Source organism: Pelophylax lessonae, assembly GCF_965119305.1.
Source record: "Pelophylax lessonae genome assembly, chromosome: 9".
Classification (NCBI taxonomy): Eukaryota; Metazoa; Chordata; class Amphibia; order Anura; family Ranidae; genus Pelophylax; species Pelophylax lessonae.
The window spans coordinates 2,661,236-2,680,852 of NC_138776.1; the positions used below are offsets into that span (position 1 = coordinate 2,661,236).

Here is a 19,617-nt window from a genome sequence, read left to right on the forward strand (position 1 = left end):
TGCCCTAGGCGTGGGCCTTGTTGGCCTAGCCCAAGATACAGCATTGAGTAAACCCCTCCCCCCCAGTGCATGCTGGGATTTGTAGTAGACTCCATTGTTGGACTCCGAGCTTCAGATGCCTATTAGTAGAATGATGGTCGCTCAGTTTTGCTCGGCACTCCCATACAGGGCTATTGTGCTACACAGCATTGGTATAATAACAAATCCTCGCCGCTGATTGGCTGCAGGAGCTGCTCATCACCTCAGCCGTCCAATAGCGCCCTCCTTCTTGTCTCGCACTGTGATTGCTTGGCAGAGCCGCCAATCTTCTCCCGGAGCCGGAGTTTATTGGTTGATTTTAGCGTAGACGTGATTGGTCAGCTGGACTGGTCTGCTAGTTTCGGATTGGTCAGCGCTCTGATTGCGCAATACCTGTGCGCTGGCCGGTGATTGGCTGGCTTTTGGCGGGAGGAGCAGATTTGAATTGATCGGTGCGGTGTCGGTGAGTAGTTGTGCGCTGTTCGGTCCTGGTGTACGGGGGAGGGGCTCCGGGGAGTGCTGGCGGGGCTGAGACCACACGAGGGAAGCGGTACCGGGCTCGGTAAGGAGGGTTTTTATATGGGAGGACTTCCTCCATCTCTGCTGCTGGGGGGAGGGGTACGATGGGGGTTCAGACTTCACTGGCTGCATGCTTGTTCCATGTTAGTGTGTGATTGGGCCCTCGGGGTGCTCCGTATGCGGGAGACTCGGCTTCCTAGTGATTGATATGAGAATAGCAGAGTGTCTGGGGTGAGGTGAGGGGTCCTCTGGGGCGAGGGGTTCTCTGGGGTCCTCTGGGGCGAGGGGTCCTCTGGGGTGAGGGGTCCTCTGGGGTCCTCTGGGGCGAGGGGTCCTCTGGGGTCCTCTGGGGCGAGGGGTCCTCTGGGGCGAGGGGTTCTCTGGGGTCCTCTGGGGCGAGGGGTTCTCTGGGGTCCTCTGGGGCGAGGGGTCCTCTGGGGCGAGGGGTTCTCTGGGGTCCTCTGGGGCGAGGGGTTCTCTGGGGTCCTCTGGGGCGAGGGGTTCTCTGGGGTCCTCTGGGGCGAGGGGTCCTCTGGGGCGAGGGGTCCTCTGGGGTCCTCTGGGGCGAGGGGTCCTCTGGGGCGAGGGGTCCTCTGGGGCGAGGGGTTCTCTGGGGTCCTCTGGGGCGAGGGGTTCTCTGGGGTCCTCTGGGGCGAGGGGTTCTCTGGGGTCCTCTGGGGCGAGGGGTCCTCTGGGGCGAGGGGTCCTCTGGGGCGAGGGGTCCTCTGGGGCGAGGGGTCCTCTGGGGTCTTCTGGGGCGAGGGGTCCTCTGGGGTCCTCTGGGGCGAGGGGTTCTCTGGGGTCCTCTGGGGCGAGGGGTTCTCTGGGGTCCTCTGGGGCGAGGGGTTCTCTGGGGTCCTCTGGGGCGAGGGGTCCTCTGGGGCGAGGGGTCCTCTGGGGCGAGGGGTCCTCTGGGGTCCTCTGGGGCGAGGGGTTCTCTGGGGTCCTCTGGGGCGAGGGGTCCTCTGGGGCGAGGGGTCCTCTGGGGCGAGGGGTCCTCTGGGGTCCTCTGGGGCGAGGGGTCCTCTGGGGTCCTCTGGGGCGAGGGGTCCTCTGGGGTCCTCTGGGGCGAGGGGTCCTCTGGGGCGAGGGGGGCGAGGGGTCCTCTGGGGCGAGGGGTCCTCTGGGGCGAGGGGTCCTCTGGGGCGAGGGGTCCTCTGGGGCGAGGGGTCCTCTGGGGCGAGGGGTCCTCTGGGGTCCTCTGGGGCGAGGGGTCCTCTGGGGTCCTCTGGGGCGAGGGGTCCTCTGGGGTCCTCTGGGGCGAGGGGTCCTCTGGGGTCCTCTGGGGCGAGGGGTCCTCTGGGGTCCTCTGGGGCGAGGGGTCCTCTGGGGCGAGGGGTCCTCTGGGGCGAGGGGTCCTCTGGGGTCCTCTGGGGCGAGGGGTTCTCTGGGGCGAGGGGTTCTCTGGGGTCCTCTGGGGCGAGGGGTCCTCTGGGGTCCTCTGGGGCGAGGGGTCCTCTGGGGTCCTCTGGGGCGAGGGGTTCTCTGGGGTCCTCTGGGGCGAGGGGTTCTCTGGGGTCCTCTGGGGCGAGGGGTCCTCTGGGGTCCTCTGGGGCGAGGGGTCCTCTGGGGTCCTCTGGGGCGAGGGGTCCTCTGGGGTCCTCTGGGGCGAGGGGTCCTCTGGGGCGAGGGGTCCTCTGGGGTCCTCTGGGGCGAGGGGTCCTCTGGGGTCCTCTGGGGCGAGGGGTCCTCTGGGGTCCTCTGGGGCGAGGGGTCCTCTGGGGTCCTCTGGGGCGAGGGGTCCTCTGGGGTCCTCTGGGGCGAGGGGTCCTCTGGGGTCCTCTGGGGCGAGGGGTCCTCTGGGGTCCTCTGGGGCGAGGGGTCCTCTGGGGTCCTCTGGGGCGAGGGGTCCTCTGGGGTCCTCTGGGGCGAGGGGTCCTCTGGGGTCCTCTGGGGCGAGGGGTCCTCTGGGGTCCGGGGTCCTCTGGGGTCCTCTGGGGCGAGGGGTCCTCTGGGGTCCTCTGGGGCGAGGGGTCCTCTGGGGTCCTCTGGGGCGAGGGGTCCTCTGGGGCGAGGGGTCCTCTGGGGTCCTCTGGGGCGAGGGGTCCTCTGGGGTCCTCTGGGGCGAGGGGTCCTCTGGGGTCCTCTGGGGCGAGGGGTCCTCTGGGGCGAGGGGTCCTCTGGGGTCCTCTGGGGCGAGGGGTCCTCTGGGGCGAGGGGTCCTCTGGGGCGAGGGGTCCTCTGGGGTCCTCTGGGGCGAGGGGTCCTCTGGGGTCCTCTGGGGCGAGGGCTCCTCTGGGGTCCTCTGGGGCGAGGGCTCCTCTGGGGTTCTCTGAGGTTCTCTGGGGCGAGGGGTTTTCTGGGGTGAGGGGTTTTCTGTGGCGAGGGCTCCTCTGGGGTCCTCTGGGGCGAGGGCTCCTCTGGGGTCCTCTGGGGCGAGGGCTCCTCTGGGGTCCTCTGGGGCGAGGGCTCCTCTGGGGTCCTCTGGGGCGAGGGCTCCTCTGGGGTCCTCTGGGGCGAGGGCTCCTCTGGGCTCCTCTGGGGTTCTCTGAGGTTCTCTGGGGTGAGGGGTTCTCTGGGGCGAGGGGTTTTCTGGGGTCAGGGTGAGGGGTTTTCTGGGGTGAGGTCCCTTCATCCAGAGGGGGTTTCATCGGTTGTCTCTGGTGGGGAATCCCCGTGGTCATCTTTGTTTCCTGGCTCCATAGAAAGGTGCAGATGTTTGTGGCTCGGTCACAGGATCCTCTGGCGGACCCCACAGATGCACTGGTGGCCCCATGGGGTCAGTATCGTCTGATTTCTGCCTTCCCTCCTCTCAGCCTTCCATGCAGGATGGAGGTAGAAGAGATTCCGGTCATCTTAGTGGCCCTGGACTGACCTCGCCGGGCTTGGTACACGGATCTGGTGCGGCTGGTCTCCGACGTTCCTTGGAAGTTTCCTCTCAGGGAGGATTTGCTGTCCCAAGGACCGATCGTCCATCCTGCTTTACACTCGTGAGTCGGTGTTTCCAATACTGTTAAACGCTAGGAAGCCCACCGACAGCGGGAGATCTTCCTAGAAGTAGAAGATGTAGATTGTGTGGTCAGAGACTCTTGGGGGTTCATCCTCGCTCTTGTTTTGCTCAGATCTTCACCTTCAACGGGGGTGGTTGAGCAGGAACTGGCCTTAAGTACTTCCAAGGGTCAGGTGTCGGCCTTAGTGGTCTTATTTCACCGTCCCTTGGCCACACACTCCCTGGTACAGTGATGGAGAACCTTGGCACCCCAGATGTTTTGGAACTACATTTCCCATGATCCTCATGCACTCTGCAGTGTAGTGGAGCATCATGGGAAATGTAGTTCCAAAACATCTGGGGTGCCAAGGTTCTCCATCACTGCCCTGGTGCGTACTTTTCTTCAGGGAGTTCGGCACTTGACTCCTCCAGTGCCGTCTCTGTTGCTGCCTTGGGACCTTGATTTGTGCCATATGGTCAGCCTGGTGCCACCCCTGAACTGGGTGGGCATCATGGGGGCGCTTCATTTATAGTGACAGTGTAGCATCCATTGTGTGGGCGAGGGTACCCTGCCTGTGCGTCTGTGTCACTGTGATTGAGGGGTGTAGTACATGGCTTTGTCATTGGGGGGGGGGGGGGTGTAGTACATGGCTCTGTGATTGGGGGGGGGGGGTGTAGTACATGGCTCTGTGATTGGGGGGGGGGTGTAATACATGGCTCTGTGATTGGGGGGGGGGGGGTGTAATACATGGCTCTGTGATTGGGGGGGGGGGTGTAATACATGGCTCTGTGATTGGGGGGGGGGGGGTGTAATACATGGCTCTGTGATTGGGGGGGGGGGGTGTAGTACATGGCTCTGTGATTGGGGGGGGGGGTGTAGTACATGGCTCTGTGATTGGGGGGGGGTGGGTGTAGTACATGGCTCTGTGATTGGGGGGGGTGGGTGTAGTACATGGCTCTGTGATTGGGGGGGGGGTGTAGTACATGGCTCTGTGATTGGGGGGGGGGGGGTGTAGTACATGGCTCTGTGATTGGGGGGGGTGGGTGTAGTACATGGCTCTGTGATTGGGGGGGGTGGGTGTAGTACATGGCTCTGTGATTGGGGGGGGGGGTGTAGTACATGGCTCTGTGATTGGGGGGGGGGGGGGGGTGTAGTACATGGCTCTGTGATTGGGGGGGGGGGTAGTTCATGGCTCTGATGGGGGTGTGAGATTATATATGTATTATAATGTTGAGGTTTTTCCTATTTTTGTTTTCCAGCCATTTCCGCTCCTTGGATGCCTCTTTGAAAGAAGATTTGCTGGAGCTCCTTGTGAAGGGTAGGTCTCTGCTCTTGTGAAGGGTAGGTCTCTGCTCTTGTGAAGGGTAGGTCTCTGCTCTTGTGAAGGATAGGTCTCTGCTCTTGTGAAGGGTAGGTCTCTGCTCTTGTGAAGGGTAGGTCTCTGCTCTTGTGAAGGGTAGGTCTCTGCTCTTGTGAAGGGTAGGTCTCTGCTCTTGTGAAGGGTAGGTCTCTGCTCTTGTGAAGGGTAGGTCTCCGCTCTTGTGAAGGGTAGGTCTCCGCTCTTGTGAAGGGTAGGTCTCCTCTCTTGTGAAGGGTAGGTCTCCTCTCTTGTGAAGGGTAGGTCTCCTCTCTTGTGAAGGGTAGGTCTCCTCTCTTGTGAAGGGTAGGTCTCCTCTCTTGTGAAGGGTAGGTCTCCTCTCTTGTGAAGGGTAGGTCTCCTCTCTTGTGAAGGGTAGGTCTCCTCTCTTGTGAAGGGTAGGTCTCCTCTCTTGTGAAGGGTAGGTCTCCGCTCTTGTGAAGGGTAGGTCTCTGCTCTTGTGAAGGGTAGGTCTCCTCTCTTGTGAAGGGTAGGTCTCTGCTCTTGTGAAGGGTAGGTCTCCGCTCTTGTGAAGGGTAGGTCTCTGCTCTTGTGAAGGGTAGGTCTCTGCTCTTGTGAAGGGTAGGTCTCTGCTCTTGTGAAGGGTAGGTCTCCGCTCTTGTGAAGGGTAGGTCTCCGCTCTTGTGAAGGGTAGGTCTCCTCTCTTGTGAAGGGTAGGTCTCCGCTCTTGTGAAGGGTAGGTCTCCTCTCTTGTGAAGGGTAGGTCTCCGCTCTTGTGAAGGGTAGGTCTCTGCTCTTGTGAAGGGTAGGTCTCCTCTCTTGTGAAGGGTAGGTCTCCGCTCTTGTGAAGGGTAGGTCTCCGCTCTTGTGAAGGGTAGGTCTCTGCTCTTGTGAAGGGTAGGTCTCTGCTCTTGTGAAGGGTAGGTCTCCGCTCTTGTGAAGGGTAGGTCTCCTCTCTTGTGAAGGGTAGGTCTCCTCTCTTGTGAAGGGTAGGTCTCTGCTCTTGTGAAGGGTAGGTCTCCGCTCTTGTGAAGGGTAGGTCTCTTCTCTTGTGAAGGGTAGGTCTCTTCTCTTGTGAAGGGTAGGTCTCTGCTCTTGTGAAGGGTAGGTCTCTGCTCTTGTGAAGGGTAGGTCTCTGCTCTTGTGAAGGGTAGGTCTCTGCTCTTGTGAAGGGTAGGTCTCCTCTCTTGTGAAGGGTAGGTCTCCGCTCTTGTGAAGGGTAGGTCTCCTCTCTTGTGAAGGGTAGGTCTCCGCTCTTGTGAAGGGTAGGTCTCTGCTCTTGTGAAGGGTAGGTCTCTGCTCTTGTGAAGGGTAGGTCTCTGCTCTTGTGAAGGGTAGGTCTCTGCTCTTGTGAAGGGTAGGTCTCTGCTCTTGTGAAGGGTAGGTCTCCTCTCTTGTGAAGGGTAGGTCTCCTCTCTTGTGAAGGGTAGGTCTCTGCTCTTGTGAAGGGTAGGTCTCTGCTCTTGTGAAGGGTAGGTCTCCGCTCTTGTGAAGGGTAGGTCTCTTCTCTTGTGAAGGGTAGGTCTCTTCTCTTGTGAAGGGTAGGTCTCCGCTCTTGTGAAGGGTAGGTCTCCGCTCTTGTGAAGGGTAGGTCTCCTCTCTTGTGAAGGGTAGGTCTCCTCTCTTGTGAAGGGTAGGTCTCCTCTCTTGTGAAGGGTAGGTCTCCTCTCTTGTGAAGGGTAGGTCTCCGCTCTTGTGAAGGGTAGGTCTCCGCTCTTGTGAAGGGTAGGTCTCTGCTCTTGTGAAGGGTAGGTCTCCGCTCTTGTGAAGGGTAGGTCTCCGCTCTTGTGAAGGGTAGGTCTCCGCTCTTGTGAAGGGTAGGTCTCCGCTCTTGTGAAGGGTAGGTCTCCTCTCTTGTGAAGGGTAGGTCTCCGCTCTTGTGAAGGGTAGGTCTCCTCTCTTGTGAAGGGTAGGTCTCTGCTCTTGTGAAGGGTAGGTCTCTGCTCTTGTGAAGGGTAGGTCTCCGCTCTTGTGAAGGGTAGGTCTCCGCTCTTGTGAAGGGTAGGTCTCCGCTCTTGTGAAGGGTAGGTCTCCGCTCTTGTGAAGGGTAGGTCTCTGCTCTTGTGAAGGGTAGGTCTCCGCTCTTGTGAAGGGTAGGTCTCCGCTCTTGTGAAGGGTAGGTCTCCGCTCTTGTGAAGGGTAGGTCTCCGCTCTTGTGAAGGGTAGGTCTCCTCTCTTGTGAAGGGTAGGTCTCCTCTCTTGTGAAGGGTAGGTCTCCTCTCTTGTGAAGGGTAGGTCTCTGCTCTTGTGAAGGATAGGTCTCTGCTCTTGTGAAGGGTAGGTCTCTGCTCTTGTGAAGGGTAGGTCTCTTCTCTTGTGAAGGGTAGGTCTCTGCTCTTGTGAAGGGTAGGTCTCTGCTCTTGTGAAGGGTAGGTCTCTGCTCTTGTGAAGGGTAGGTCTCTGCTCTTGTGAAGGGTAGGTCTCTGCTCTTGTGAAGGGTAGGTCTCTGCTCTTGTGAAGGGTAGGTCTCTGCTCTTGTGAAGGGTAGGTCTCTGCTCTTGTGAAGGGTAGGTCTCCTCTCTTGTGAAGGGTAGGTCTCTGCTCTTGTGAAGGGTAGGTCTCCGCTCTTGTGAAGGGTAGGTCTCCGCTCTTGTGAAGGGTAGGTCTCCGCTCTTGTGAAGGGTAGGTCTCCGCTCTTGTGAAGGGTAGGTCTCCGCTCTTGTGAAGGGTAGGTCTCTGCTCTTGTGAAGGGTAGGTCTCTGCTCTTGTGAAGGGTAGGTCTCCGCTCTTGTGAAGGGTAGGTCTCCGCTCTTGTGAAGGGTAGGTCTCCGCTCTTGTGAAGGGTAGGTCTCCGCTCTTGTGAAGGGTAGGTCTCTGCTCTTGTGAAGGGTAGGTCTCCGCTCTTGTGAAGGGTAGGTCTCCTCTCTTGTGAAGGGTAGGTCTCCGCTCTTGTGAAGGGTAGGTCTCCGCTCTTGTGAAGGGTAGGTCTCCGCTCTTGTGAAGGGTAGGTCTCCGCTCTTGTGAAGGGTAGGTCTCTGCTCTTGTGAAGGGTAGGTCTCCGCTCTTGTGAAGGGTAGGTCTCTGCTCTTGTGAAGGGTAGGTCTCTGCTCTTGTGAAGGGTAGGTCTCTGCTCTTGTGAAGGGTAGGTCTCTGCTCTTGTGAAGGGTAGGTCTCTGCTCTTGTGAAGGGTAGGTCTCTGCTCTTGTGAAGGGTAGGTCTCTGCTCTTGTGAAGGGTAGGTCTCTGCTCTTGTGAAGGGTAGGTCTCCTCTCTTGTGAAGGGTAGGTCTCTGCTCTTGTGAAGGGTAGGTCTCTGCTCTTGTGAAGGGTAGGTCTCCGCTCTGACTGGCGGTGTATTCATGGACACTTTCTTGGTTCAGTGATGGTGCGGACTTCTTTTAATGTGGAAGATGGTAAATATCTGCTTATAAGGGATCATAGGCGTTCTTCATCTCGGATCTCCTCTGTGATCAGATGTCTCTTACAATCATGATCCCTTTACCACGCTTGTTACATAATTGTGTATATTATATAATTCAGATTCTCTCCCCCCCCCCCCCCCCCCTTAATCCTCACCTAGATAAGCAGAATGTCCACAAAGTTCCAAGATTTTCTTGGCCACATGATGAGTCCAAGGCGAATGTGACTCCTCCTTCCTCTGGGTGTGGTCTCTGCCTGTGGCCCCCGGTCTGTAATCTTGGTGGTTGTGTAGAAGTAACTCGCTGCCACTGTAAGGCCAGACCTACAGCAGCTTAATGGCGGGTCTGTCTCATCCAATCCTGCCCTCCGAAGTCAGAGTGTGCAGAGTCCGAGGGGGACCTACAGACTGTGTGGTGACCAGCAGGGGGCAGGGCAGAGCTCATTACATGGGGAGATATGATCACTTGTCTTTGGTAATCTGATGGGAAGCCGCTCCGTTTTTATAGACTTTGCTGGGTGTAGGACTGACTTGTGAAAATCTTTCTTGTTACTAAAGAACTGAGGTTTTAGATGTAAAAGGGGTCCTCTGGGGCGAGGGGGGGGGTGGGCCGGGCCCTCAGTGTGCTGTGGATGGGGACAGTGGGCACCATGCTGGGATGAGGGGGAGGGGCCTGGAGTTTGCTGGGGGGAGGGGGTGTAGGATTGCTTTCATCGTTCCTCAGTGCTGGGAGACACGGCAATCTCATCCAGGGCTCTCCTCCTGGGACAGAGCTGATTGGCTCAGTGTTGTCACCTGACCAGGTCACAATGCTCCTCCATCCCTGCAATTAGTAGGGATTTCCTTCAGCTCTGCACACTGGATTTGGGGTTGAATTGGGGGGGGGGGGTGGAGTGTGGGTGTGTAGGGGAGGGGGGTGGAGTGTGGGGGGGGTGTGGGAGTAGGGAGGTGAAGGGGGGGGGGGAGTGTGGGGGTGAAGGGGTGGTGTGTGTGTGTGGGGGGTGTAGGGAGGTGTAGGGGAGGGGGGGTGTGGGGGTGAAGGGGTGGTGTGTGGGGGGGGGGGTGGGAGTAAGGAGGTGAAGAGGGGGACGAGTGTGGGGGTGAAGGGGCTGGTGTGTGTGGAGGTGAAGGGGGGGTGGTGGAGTGTGGAGGTGTAGGGAGGTGAAGGGGAGCGGACGTTTAAGGTGTAGGGAGGTCTAAAGGGGCACTCCGCTGATTGAAGAATGTCTTTGTAGCACAATGTAACGTTTCTCTTCCATTCTCTTGCAGGCTTCCATCATGTCTGTGCAGTTCTCCATCCCTCTGGCCTTCAGAGACCTCCTGAATAGCGGGGGTGTGGGGCAGTATGTGGTCCAGGAGGTCCAGCCTGTGCGGCAGCTGCCATCCCAGCTTAGCGGTGAGACCTTCTATGATCCCTACCCTTCTTCTGGTGTTATCAGTGTCTCACTGGTCAACTTTGTATGGGTATAGTGAATGGCAGGACAACCCCCCCCCCACAATCTGATGACTGTTTAGATTTACATTAAAGTTTCAAATTGTAAACTCGTACATTACTGCCGAGCTCAGCACATGCTGTTTGCTGCGTCACACTTATAGACCACAATACATATACATTCACACATTATATATATATATATATATATATATATATATATATATATATATACACACACACGCTGTGACTTGCAAGTGGTTAATGGAGTTGTTTTGAAGATATCGGCCATAACTCTGGTATTTATTTTTATAGCCGGCAATTTTCTCTCATAGAAGCTATCGGAGTGTCTGATTGGCTGTTGGATCACTTTTAGAAGCAGCGGGAGGGGAAATCTCCCTGTCCTCCTCTGTGTTTTGTTTTTCTTGGCTTCCTGACGAGCCCAGGAAACAATCCAAAAGTTCATGCAGCTGCCCATAGAGGTAAAGAGGGACCAGATGGGTGGGGGGGGGGGGGGGCTTTTACTAGGGGAAGACATGGATCTATGTCCTTGCTTTGTAGGGACACAAATTCCCTCCGGTCACATCGCCGTTCTGCCCCTCTGCCTAACGATCAGCGGACCTTGCGGTGAAGCGGTAACGCTCATTACTGCAACGCCTGAGAAGCCGGCCTGGAGATAAAATCCCAAAACAGAGCTCACAGGAAAATGCAAACTATTTTTTTTTTTTTATTTTTTATTATGGGGGTGTACATGACCAGCGTTCATTGTGCCACATCCCTGATGTGCAATACAGAAAAAAGGGGTTCCCCTAAATGGGACTTTTTAGGCACAGAGCTATACAAGTCAATCAATAAATTTGTATGACGATCAAAAAAGTGATGTTTTATTTAAATGTGTATAAACAATAAAGAATAAAAACATATACAAGCATGACCAGATAACAATGATACAACCAGACACTAGAACTTTAACCCGACATGTTTCGAAGATAACTTTCTCCTTCTTCAGGGGAAGCTCAAGTAAGTGCTCTATTGATGGAAAAATATGCATATAAATACTATGTAATAATAGTTTAATATTTTAATACACAAAGAGATTTAGGAAAATTGTATTAGAAGCACTTACAAGGTTGATGGTATCTGGACTTAATAGCTTGTAAAAGGATTAAAACCAACTGGCTGGGCTTGATCTGACTGGCGGTGTGGGCTGCTGATGTAATTATGCAGATAATTTTTTTTTATTGGGAGTAGAAAAAGTTCAGGAAATAATTTTCTATGGAGATTTAGGGGTCTTATGATATTAAATATTTTTATTAGATTATGATTTATTAGATTATATTTACTGTATTCCGGTATCTTGCGTTTGTATTAACTGTTTTTTTTTTTTTTTTTTTCAGCTTATAAAGCGTCTCTCCGCTCTCAGGGTCCGCAGTGCGTCCTCCAGCACTTTGATGCTCTTTACAGCATGGTATAGTAAGTATCTCCTTCGCCTATCGGTAGGAAGATGTCTTTATCCATCCACATGATGAGTCCAAGGCGAATGTGACTCCTCCTACCTCTGGGTGTGGTCTCTGCCTGTGGCCCCCGGTCTGTAATCTTGGTGGTTGTGTAGAAGTAACTCGCTGCCACTGTAAGGCCAGACCTACAGCAGCTTAATGGAGGGTCTGTCTCATCCAATCCTGCCCTCCGAAGTCAGAGTGTGCAGAGTCCGAGGGGGACCTACAGACTGTGCGGTGACCAGCAGGGGGCAGGGCAGAGCTCATTACTCACTAATGGAGGTAACATGGGGAGATATGATCACTTGTCTTTGGTAATCTGATGGGAAGCCGCTCCGTTTTATAGACTTGGGGGGGGGGGGGGGGGGAACCTATTTACTGAAGAACTGAGGTTTATCGTTAACAACTTGCCGGCCGCCTAACGTACATGTACTGCGGCAGGTCGGCTCTGTGTGAATTTGCGTACTTGTATGTCCTTTTGTGCGGTAGCCGCTGTGACGGAATCCGAACACCCTGACTGGGTATCTCCACCAGTAACCTGCTTCCTAAGTTCTGGAACACGGGATCCGTGAATCTGGCTATAGTTACCCCAAGAACTAGACAGTACAATATTTGGAGTCAACCAGAATCAAAAGTGTTTATTCAAAACACAGGCACACAGAGATATACAACCAGAATCAAAACTGTTTATTCAAAACACATGCACACAGAGATATACAATCTGACAACCCCTCCCCCTTAGCTACACAAACATACACCTCCCATAATAAGCTTACTATAGGCAGACAGGAACAATGGAATGCAGGTATTCAACAACAACAAACCCCCCACCCCACTAGCAGAGTCTGACTAGTGCAGACCTGACTGGGGTTCTTGGTCACCCTGTGCCCCTAATAGACACAGGGTGACTTACACATAGGAGGGACTGGGGAAACTGGACAAGGAGTCTCCCAACCTCCCTAAAGCAATCTGGGCTCCCCAACCAAAGTGACTCGCGTCACAGCCACTAGGGGGGTGCGCATCACCGCAGGCGGGATTGCATGCTAAGTGCACTGAGGGGGGGAGCCAATCAGCGGGTCCCGCGAACACGATTCCTGCCGGCCACCCACCATCGTTCCCAAGAAAGGCAGAAAGGCGATTTGCAGGCAGCTCTCCACTCTGACAGGAGAAGATGGAGCTATTGTGTTCCTGCTAAGCAGAAAGTCAGACCGTACCCCCCCCCCCAAACAGTTAGCAAGCACTCCCCAGAGACACTTAACTTTAATTGCCCCGTAATGTAAACCCCTTCCTTGCCAGTGTCAGTACAGTGACAGTGCATTTTTTTTTTTTTTTTTTTTTTTTTTTTAGCAGTGATCACTGTATTGGTGTCAGGTGTTCATCGCAGTCCCGCTAAAAATCGCTAATCGCCACCATTACTAGTAAAAAAAGCCATAAAAATATCTAGACGCAGTAACTTTCATACCATCAATATACACTTACTGGGATTTATATTTTAATTTTTTTTTTTTTTTTTATATATTCATAAAGCATGTAGCAGAATAGATTATCCAGCCCCTCGCCCAGTCCGGCAGGTAATTGTAGATCTCACCGGGAAAAAAAAAAAAAAAAGCTATCCAAAAAGAGAAAATTGCCAAAACCAGAGATCCCAGCAAGGAACTCAGTCCTTACTCCTGACTAGGCAGAGAAAAACTGAGTGCCTATAGCAGAGGGGAGTATACCCCCTGGGACTGCCCATAGGGCACGTAGCCAGACTTTCTGCCTAGTGTCCTCCTCCTGTAGGGGGCAGTATAACCCAATGGTTAAGAAGATCAGGAGCTGTCTGTCCATGAACAAAAGAAAATCAAATCTTAAAATTTAGGCCAATATGTAGACTCGGAAAAGCCTGCGAGTTAAACGCCTTGCGCGGTCGCATACCGAAGTCGCAGCAGTCCTCTTGGCCAACAACCCCCCCATTTCCATGGCAAGGGGTCCTGCCTGGAGTGGTGCCCACCTGGTATGGTGAGTAGCTGTCCCCCACCCTTCCTCCCTCCTTGTCCCCCTGGAGGGTTTTGGGGTGGATGTGGGCACCTCCTTGGGACAGTCGGACCCCCGGGTTCCCCTCAGGCACCCCCCCTTCGTCTACCCCCCCCCCCCGTCTTGCCTCTGCCTGTCCTTGAGGCTTTAAGATTTCTCCTGGGTCCCAAGGAGCCTTGTGCTGCTGCACCATGCTGCCATTTTGTTGTAGCCTGTGGGCTCAATGCACAGTGGCCATTTTGCGGTGGTTTGCCTCTGAAAATAATAGCAGCCATGACAGTGGAGCCCTCTGAGCGGTGATTTTGGCGGTTGGAGCCTCTCCTCCCCTGGTGCTGACTCCTGGATCCTTTCATTTCCTGATTGCCTCTCGTGCAATGCAGATTTTCCTGCTGGATGGGGTGGGGAGTCTGGTGGGGTCCTCTCCCTCTCTGCTGAGGATTGATAGGTGGTGCTGCCAGAGCGGAGGGGGTTGTCCCTTAGCAGTGTGTTTACACTTTTTTTCTGGGGTCCCCCTGGTGACTCATGGAGTCTTTGGAGTACATCTCCCCACCTGATCCCATCTCTTAGGCTGCGGGGCTCTCTTGGTCCCATCCATCCATGCTCTTGACGGTGGTCCTGGAGTTCCTTGTGTCCCAGGTGGAGGTGGTTTTTGGGCGACGGACTGGCATAAAGCACCCCTGCCTTCCCCTGTCTCCTCAGATCCTGAATCTGATTCGGCGATGTGGGGCGCCCTGAATCCTCAAAGGATGATTCCTTCGCTGCTTCAACTGCGCACGAAAAGGCGCTGGGGGGCATACTGATTGTTTTCTGTGCTTGAGACTTAAAGTTGGAGGCTGTGGCTGTGACGGAGGTGCAGGTTCCCTTTGGCACTCACAAGCCATCCAGAGCGGCAAAGGTGTTTCTTTTCCCCTCTTTTGACAGAATTGTCACTAACTAGTGGGGATGACCAAAGAGTCCCCTTGGGGTCCTTAAGTGATTTGCTAGGAGATACCCCTATATGGAGTCCCTTAAGTGGACTGTTCAGCGGTGATGAACCCTCCGGTTTCCAGATTGAACACGGCAACCATGATTCCATTTTAAAGAGTCCCGGCACTTAAGGACCCGGCTGACTGGAAGGCGGCTGTGGCCTGCAATTTGTACACAGGCTGGTTGGTTCAGCAGTAAGGCTGATTTTCACCATTGCCCTGGTGTTGCAAACTGACAGCGTGCGCTAAGCTTTTATGCCGTGACCTGGAGGGGGGAGTAGCTCCCTCCAGGGTGGACTGTCAAGGTATCGGGGCCCTCCTGGAGAATCCAAGTAAATTTGATCTGGTGAGTCAAGTGCGGGCTTCTCCAGACCCGCGGACAAGGGCCCTTCAGCAAGAAGGTGCGCCCTTATCTGAGGTGGGGGGGGGGGGGGGGGACATATTGGTTCCCGGACCCATGGACTCCCTGGTACAAGAACAAGTGGATCCACAAGGTCATTCGGTCTGGCTATAAGATCGAGTTTCGTTCTTACCCTCCGGTAAGGTTTTTCTTTCCGACGTGCGACTGCCCCGGTCTGCTTTCAGGCTCTTTTTGGGGCAGTGAAAGACCTTTTTACTTTACGGGTGATGGTCCTGGTTCCGTCTTCGGAATGTTATTCAGGGGTGTTACTCAAACCTGTTTACAGTCCCCAGGAAGGAAGGCAAGGCGCATCCAATCCTGGACATCAAGGCGCTGACTTGCTTTGTGCGGGTGCAGAAGTTCAGAATGAAGTCCATTCGCACGGTGGTGACTTGCCTGCATCAGGGGGATTTTCTTGCCTTCATCGACATCAAGGGTGCATACCTTCACATTCCATAATCTGCTGGTCTCCATCGCTTCCTTCACTTTTCCATGGGAGAGGAGCATTATCAATTTGAGGTACTACCTTTTGGTTTGCCTCTGCTCCTCGGGTCTTCACGAAAGTGTTGTCCCCAGTGCCAGCATTTTGTATGCCAATTGGGGAACGCGGTACTGGACTTAGATTAGACGTCCTTCTGCGAGAGGAGTCTCCTTCTGTTCTGGTGGAAAACCTGGAAGTCCCCATACGAGCTTGAGGAAGTTTGGCTCACACAAAGCTTGACTATCTGGGTCTGACTCTGGACTCGGCCTTAGCCAGAGTGCTCCTTCCTCTGAACAAACTGCAGGCTGCAATTAGTCTCCTGCTGTCCAGCAGATGGTCATCCATCCAGACTTGCACGCAGGTGCTGGGCCTGATGGGGTCAACCTTCGAGGCAGTTCCATACGAGATTCTGGCCATACGGGACAAGAATCCTCCGTCTCTCAATCGGACCTGACTGAGCCGGGTACGAAAGAAACCCAGATATGGTGGCTTCGTTCTTTTGGTGCTTCTGCTAGGCAAATCCTTCCTCCCTTTGTATTGGACAGTGGTCACCAGGGATGCCAGCTTGTCTGGTTGGGGAGGCGTCCGAGGCAAATCTTCTGCTTGGGGCATCTGGACACTGGAAGAGTCCAGACTACCGATCAATGTCTTGGCACTCGGAGCGATTAGACTGTGCATGGCACATTGGATGGATCGTTTCAGAGATGTCAAGTGCGTATTCAATTGGACAATGCTGTGGCATATATCAATCACCAAGGGGGCATAACAAGTGTCCTGGTGGTAGCCGGCATTCCAAGGTGGGCAGAACGGTTCGTTCCTGCCCTCTCCGCCGTACACATTCCCGGGGTGGAAAACTGGCAGGCGGATTACCTCAGTCGGCAGGCGTTGGACCAAGGGGAGTGGTCCCTTCATCCGGAGGTGTTTCATCAGTTGTGGACCCTCTTTCATGGCTTTCACCTCAGCGCAGGGTGTCCGAAATGGTGGCGTTATCCTCTTAACTTTACTGGTGGTTCTTTGCCCCTGTCCGTCGTTCCTTCCTCAGGTTTTCTCTGATTTTTCCATTTATATGAAGACAGTGTTGCCTTCTGTGTCCCAGGCCAAAACATCCTAGGGAAATTGCTTTGCAGGTCTTGGATGTGGACCGGGCAATTGGAGTGTACCCGGCAGCTACGGAGTCTTTTTTAGAAGTCGCTCACTATTTGTGCTTACGGATGGGCCTCTGAAAATGTTTGTCCGTTTCCTCTGCGACCATTTCCAGATGGATCAGACAGACGTTGGTTCGGGTTTATTCCATCCAGGATCAGGTTCCTCCTTTACCTGTCAAGACTTTGTCATCAGGCTTCTGTGATGCAGGTTTGCAAGATGGCCTCCTGGTCATTTCACAAAAGTTCTTTGGATATGTTGTCGTCTGCGGATGTTTCCTTTGGCCGCAAGGTTTTTGCAGGCTGTTGTTTAGAGAATCTGTTTTTGGTTGAGCTATTTACCTGGTTGGCTATAGTTGGCCTTGAGAAATTATTTTTTGCTGTTCCCACCCCTCATGTTTAACACTGCTTTGGGATGTCCCAACGGTTTAAGAATATTAGGAGCTGTGTCTGTCCAATGAACGGAAGAGAAAATTCGATTTTTGACTTCCCGTAAAATCCATGTACATGGCTCTGTGATTGGAAGGGGGGGAGGGGTGTAGTACATAGCTATGTGATTTTTGGGGGGGGGGGGGGGGGGTAGTACATGGCTATGTGATGGGGGTGAGATTATATATGTTGAAGTTTTTCCTATTTTTGTTTTCCAGCCATTTCCGCTCCTTGGATGCCTCTTTGAAAGAAGATTTGCTGGAGCTCCTTGTGAAAGGTAGGTCTCCGCTCTGACTGGCGGTGTATTCATGGACACTTTCTTGGTTCAGTGATGATGCGGACTTGTTTTAATGTGGAAGATGGTAAATATCTGCTTGTAAGGGATCATAGGCTGTTCTTCATCTCGGATCTCCTCTGTGATGTCTTTCATGATCCCCCCCCCCTTACCAAGCTTGTTATATAAAATACACAATTATGTAATTCAGATTTATTTTATTTTTTTCTTCCTTAATCCTCACCTAGACAAGCTTAATGTCCACAAAGTTCCTAAGATTTTCTTGGCCACATGATGAGTCCAAGGCGAATGTGACTCCTCCTTCCTCTGGGTGTGGTCTTTGCCTGTGGCCCCCGGTCTGTAATCTTGGTGGCTGTGTAGAAGGATCCCGCTGCCACTGTAAGGCCAGACCTACAGCAGCTTAATGGCGGGTCTGTCTCATCCAATCCTGCCCTCCGAAGTCAGAGTGTGCAGAGTCCGAGGGGGACCTACAGACTGTGCGGTGACCAGCAGGGGGCAGGGCAGAGCTCATTACTCACTAATGGAGGTAACATGGGGAGATATGATCACTTGTCTTTGGTAATCTGATGGCAAGCCACTCCGTTTTATAGACTTTGCTGAGTGTAGGACTGACTTGTGAAAACCTCTTTCTAGCTACTAAAGAACTGAGGTTTTAGATGTGAACAGAGTTGCTTTCTCTGACGCTTGCAGCATATAAACATGTTGAGGGCATCTGTCCATGACTGTTCTAAAATATAGCTTTCTTTTATTATATAAATTGTAAGTCGTCTAGAGTGAGGGTCTCCAAACTTCCTAAACAAAGGGCCAGTTCAATGTCCTCCAGAGTTTAGGTGGGCCGGACTGTGGCCATTGGGAGTAGAAATTGTCCTGGTGTAGGTGGTAGTATAAACAATGCTTCTTTGGTGTCGGGGGCTGGGGGGGAGAGAGAGATGGTGGCCCCATGGCTGGGGGGGGGAGAGAGATGGTGGCCCCATGGCTGGGGGGGGGAGAGAGATGGTGGCCCCATGGCTGGGGGGGGGGAGAGAGATGGTGGCCCCCATGGGTGGGGGGGGGGAGAGATGGTGGCCCCTATGGCTGGTGGGGGTGGGAATGGTGGAAAGGTTTTTAATTATGTGACTAGCGATCCTTTGTTAAATTATTGCCTAATCTTCCATCCCTCCTTCTTCCAGCCACTTCCCAGCATGCAGCTGAGCTCCCTGCAGTCCTGGAAGATCTGTTGCTGGCCCAGGCCGATAAGAACACTCATCTCAATACTCTGAAGATGGATTGCTTTCTCCTTGTACATTTGGTTGAGGCCTTTGAGGTGGAGACGTACAAAGCGGCGTTGGGGAATGTGGAGCCCAGTGGTAAGGTAAGAGGTAGACCCAGCCAATGACAGTTCAGTGTGGGCGTGTTCCTAAGGGAAACAGAGGCTGCCATGTTGGCCCTCCAGGTTTTAGTACATTTAGTGATTGGCTTGTTGGTATGCTGACCATCTTTTGTCAATGACCAATCATGAACAGGTTATACAGCTGAGGAGAAGTCAGAAGTACCGGCAAACTACCTCTTGGTCAAATGGGGCATTTTCAGGAGCGGCTCACTGGTGGCATCCTTTGTATTTCTCTAATGGTGAGCTTACTTTATCTTCTCAGGGAAGGAAGGCAAAGTCCAAAGCCGATGGTTTTCTTTGGGAAACGGAACGGGAAAGTGTCCTGCAGACCATCACACATCTCCTCCAACTGGACATCCGGAGACTATGGAGCATGGCGCTGATCGAAGAGGAGTTCATCAGGTCTGACCTTAATTTCTTGGGAAGGGAGATGGGCGGATTATACATCAGTTACACACAGGGGTTGATTTGCTGAAACTGAAGAGTGTAAAATTTGGTGCAGCTGTGCATGGCAGCCAATCGGCTTCCCGTGTATGTGTGGTGGGTTTTTTCTTTTGTCCAAGCTTATCCACTTCCTGCATATGCTATAGCCGAAAAACTGCTGCAGTTTTGCCAGAGGGCATACATTGACGTCACGTGATCGTGCTGTCTGAACAGCTGGATCCTTGGGACTCGGCTGATCACAGATCGGGGTAAAGGGCCAATTACAGTGGCCCTTTACCATGTGATCAGCTGTGTCCAATGACAGCTGATCACTATGTAAACACAAGCAGGTTATTGGCTTTCCTTTCCTCACGCTTGCAGTGTGAGGAGAGAAGGGAGCCGATAACCAGCTTGTGTTAACCACTTTAAGACCGGAGGATTTTCCTGCTTAATGACCAGGACACTTTTTTTTCAACTTGGCACTGCTCGACTTAAAATGACAATTGCACGGTCATGCGAAGCTGTACAAACCCCACAAACAGAGCTTTCTTTTGGTGTTTTTTGATCACCTCTGCACTTTTTTATTTTTTGCGATATTAATAAAAAAAAGTGAAAATTTTGCAAAAATTTGACATTTTCTACTTTGACAGTTAAAAAATATCCAATATATTCAATTTTTGTCATATATTTGGGCCAAAATGTATTTAGCTACATGTCTTTGACAAAAAAATTCTCAATGAGCGTATTTTTATCCACTTTAAGCCCCGGAAGATTTTACCCCATTCCTGACCAGGCCATATTTTGTGATTCGGCACTGTGTTTAACGGACAATTGCACGGTCGTGCGACGCTGTACCCAAATTAAATTATGTCCTCCCCACACAAATAGAGCTTTCTTTTGGTGGTATTTGATCACCTGTGCGGATTTTCTCAGTCTTTCCCCGACGATCGGGGAAGAGCAGTGGTGATCACCGCATCGCCTCCTCTGGCCTGACTCCCGCTGTTTTTAGACACAGCGGGAGCGAGCCTCCG

General features: G+C 53.4%; 1 protein-coding gene across 1 annotated transcript in view; it reads left to right on the forward strand.

The window, feature by feature from the left end:
• The first annotated feature begins 445 nt into the window (after positions 1–445).
• The window catches only part of NCAPD2 (non-SMC condensin I complex subunit D2), a 96,405-nt gene continuing 77,233 nt past the window's right edge, over positions 446–19,617 (forward strand). Inside the window, exons 1-6 of the mRNA XM_082267370.1 lie at positions 446–470; positions 9,411–9,537; positions 10,971–11,046; positions 16,718–16,776; positions 17,964–18,145; positions 18,426–18,565. Of these exons, the coding sequence (XP_082123496.1) occupies positions 9,420–9,537; positions 10,971–11,046; positions 16,718–16,776; positions 17,964–18,145; positions 18,426–18,565 (575 nt within the window). The 5' untranslated portion in view covers positions 446–470; positions 9,411–9,419. The remainder of the gene's footprint in view (positions 471–9,410; positions 9,538–10,970; positions 11,047–16,717; positions 16,777–17,963; positions 18,146–18,425; positions 18,566–19,617) is intronic.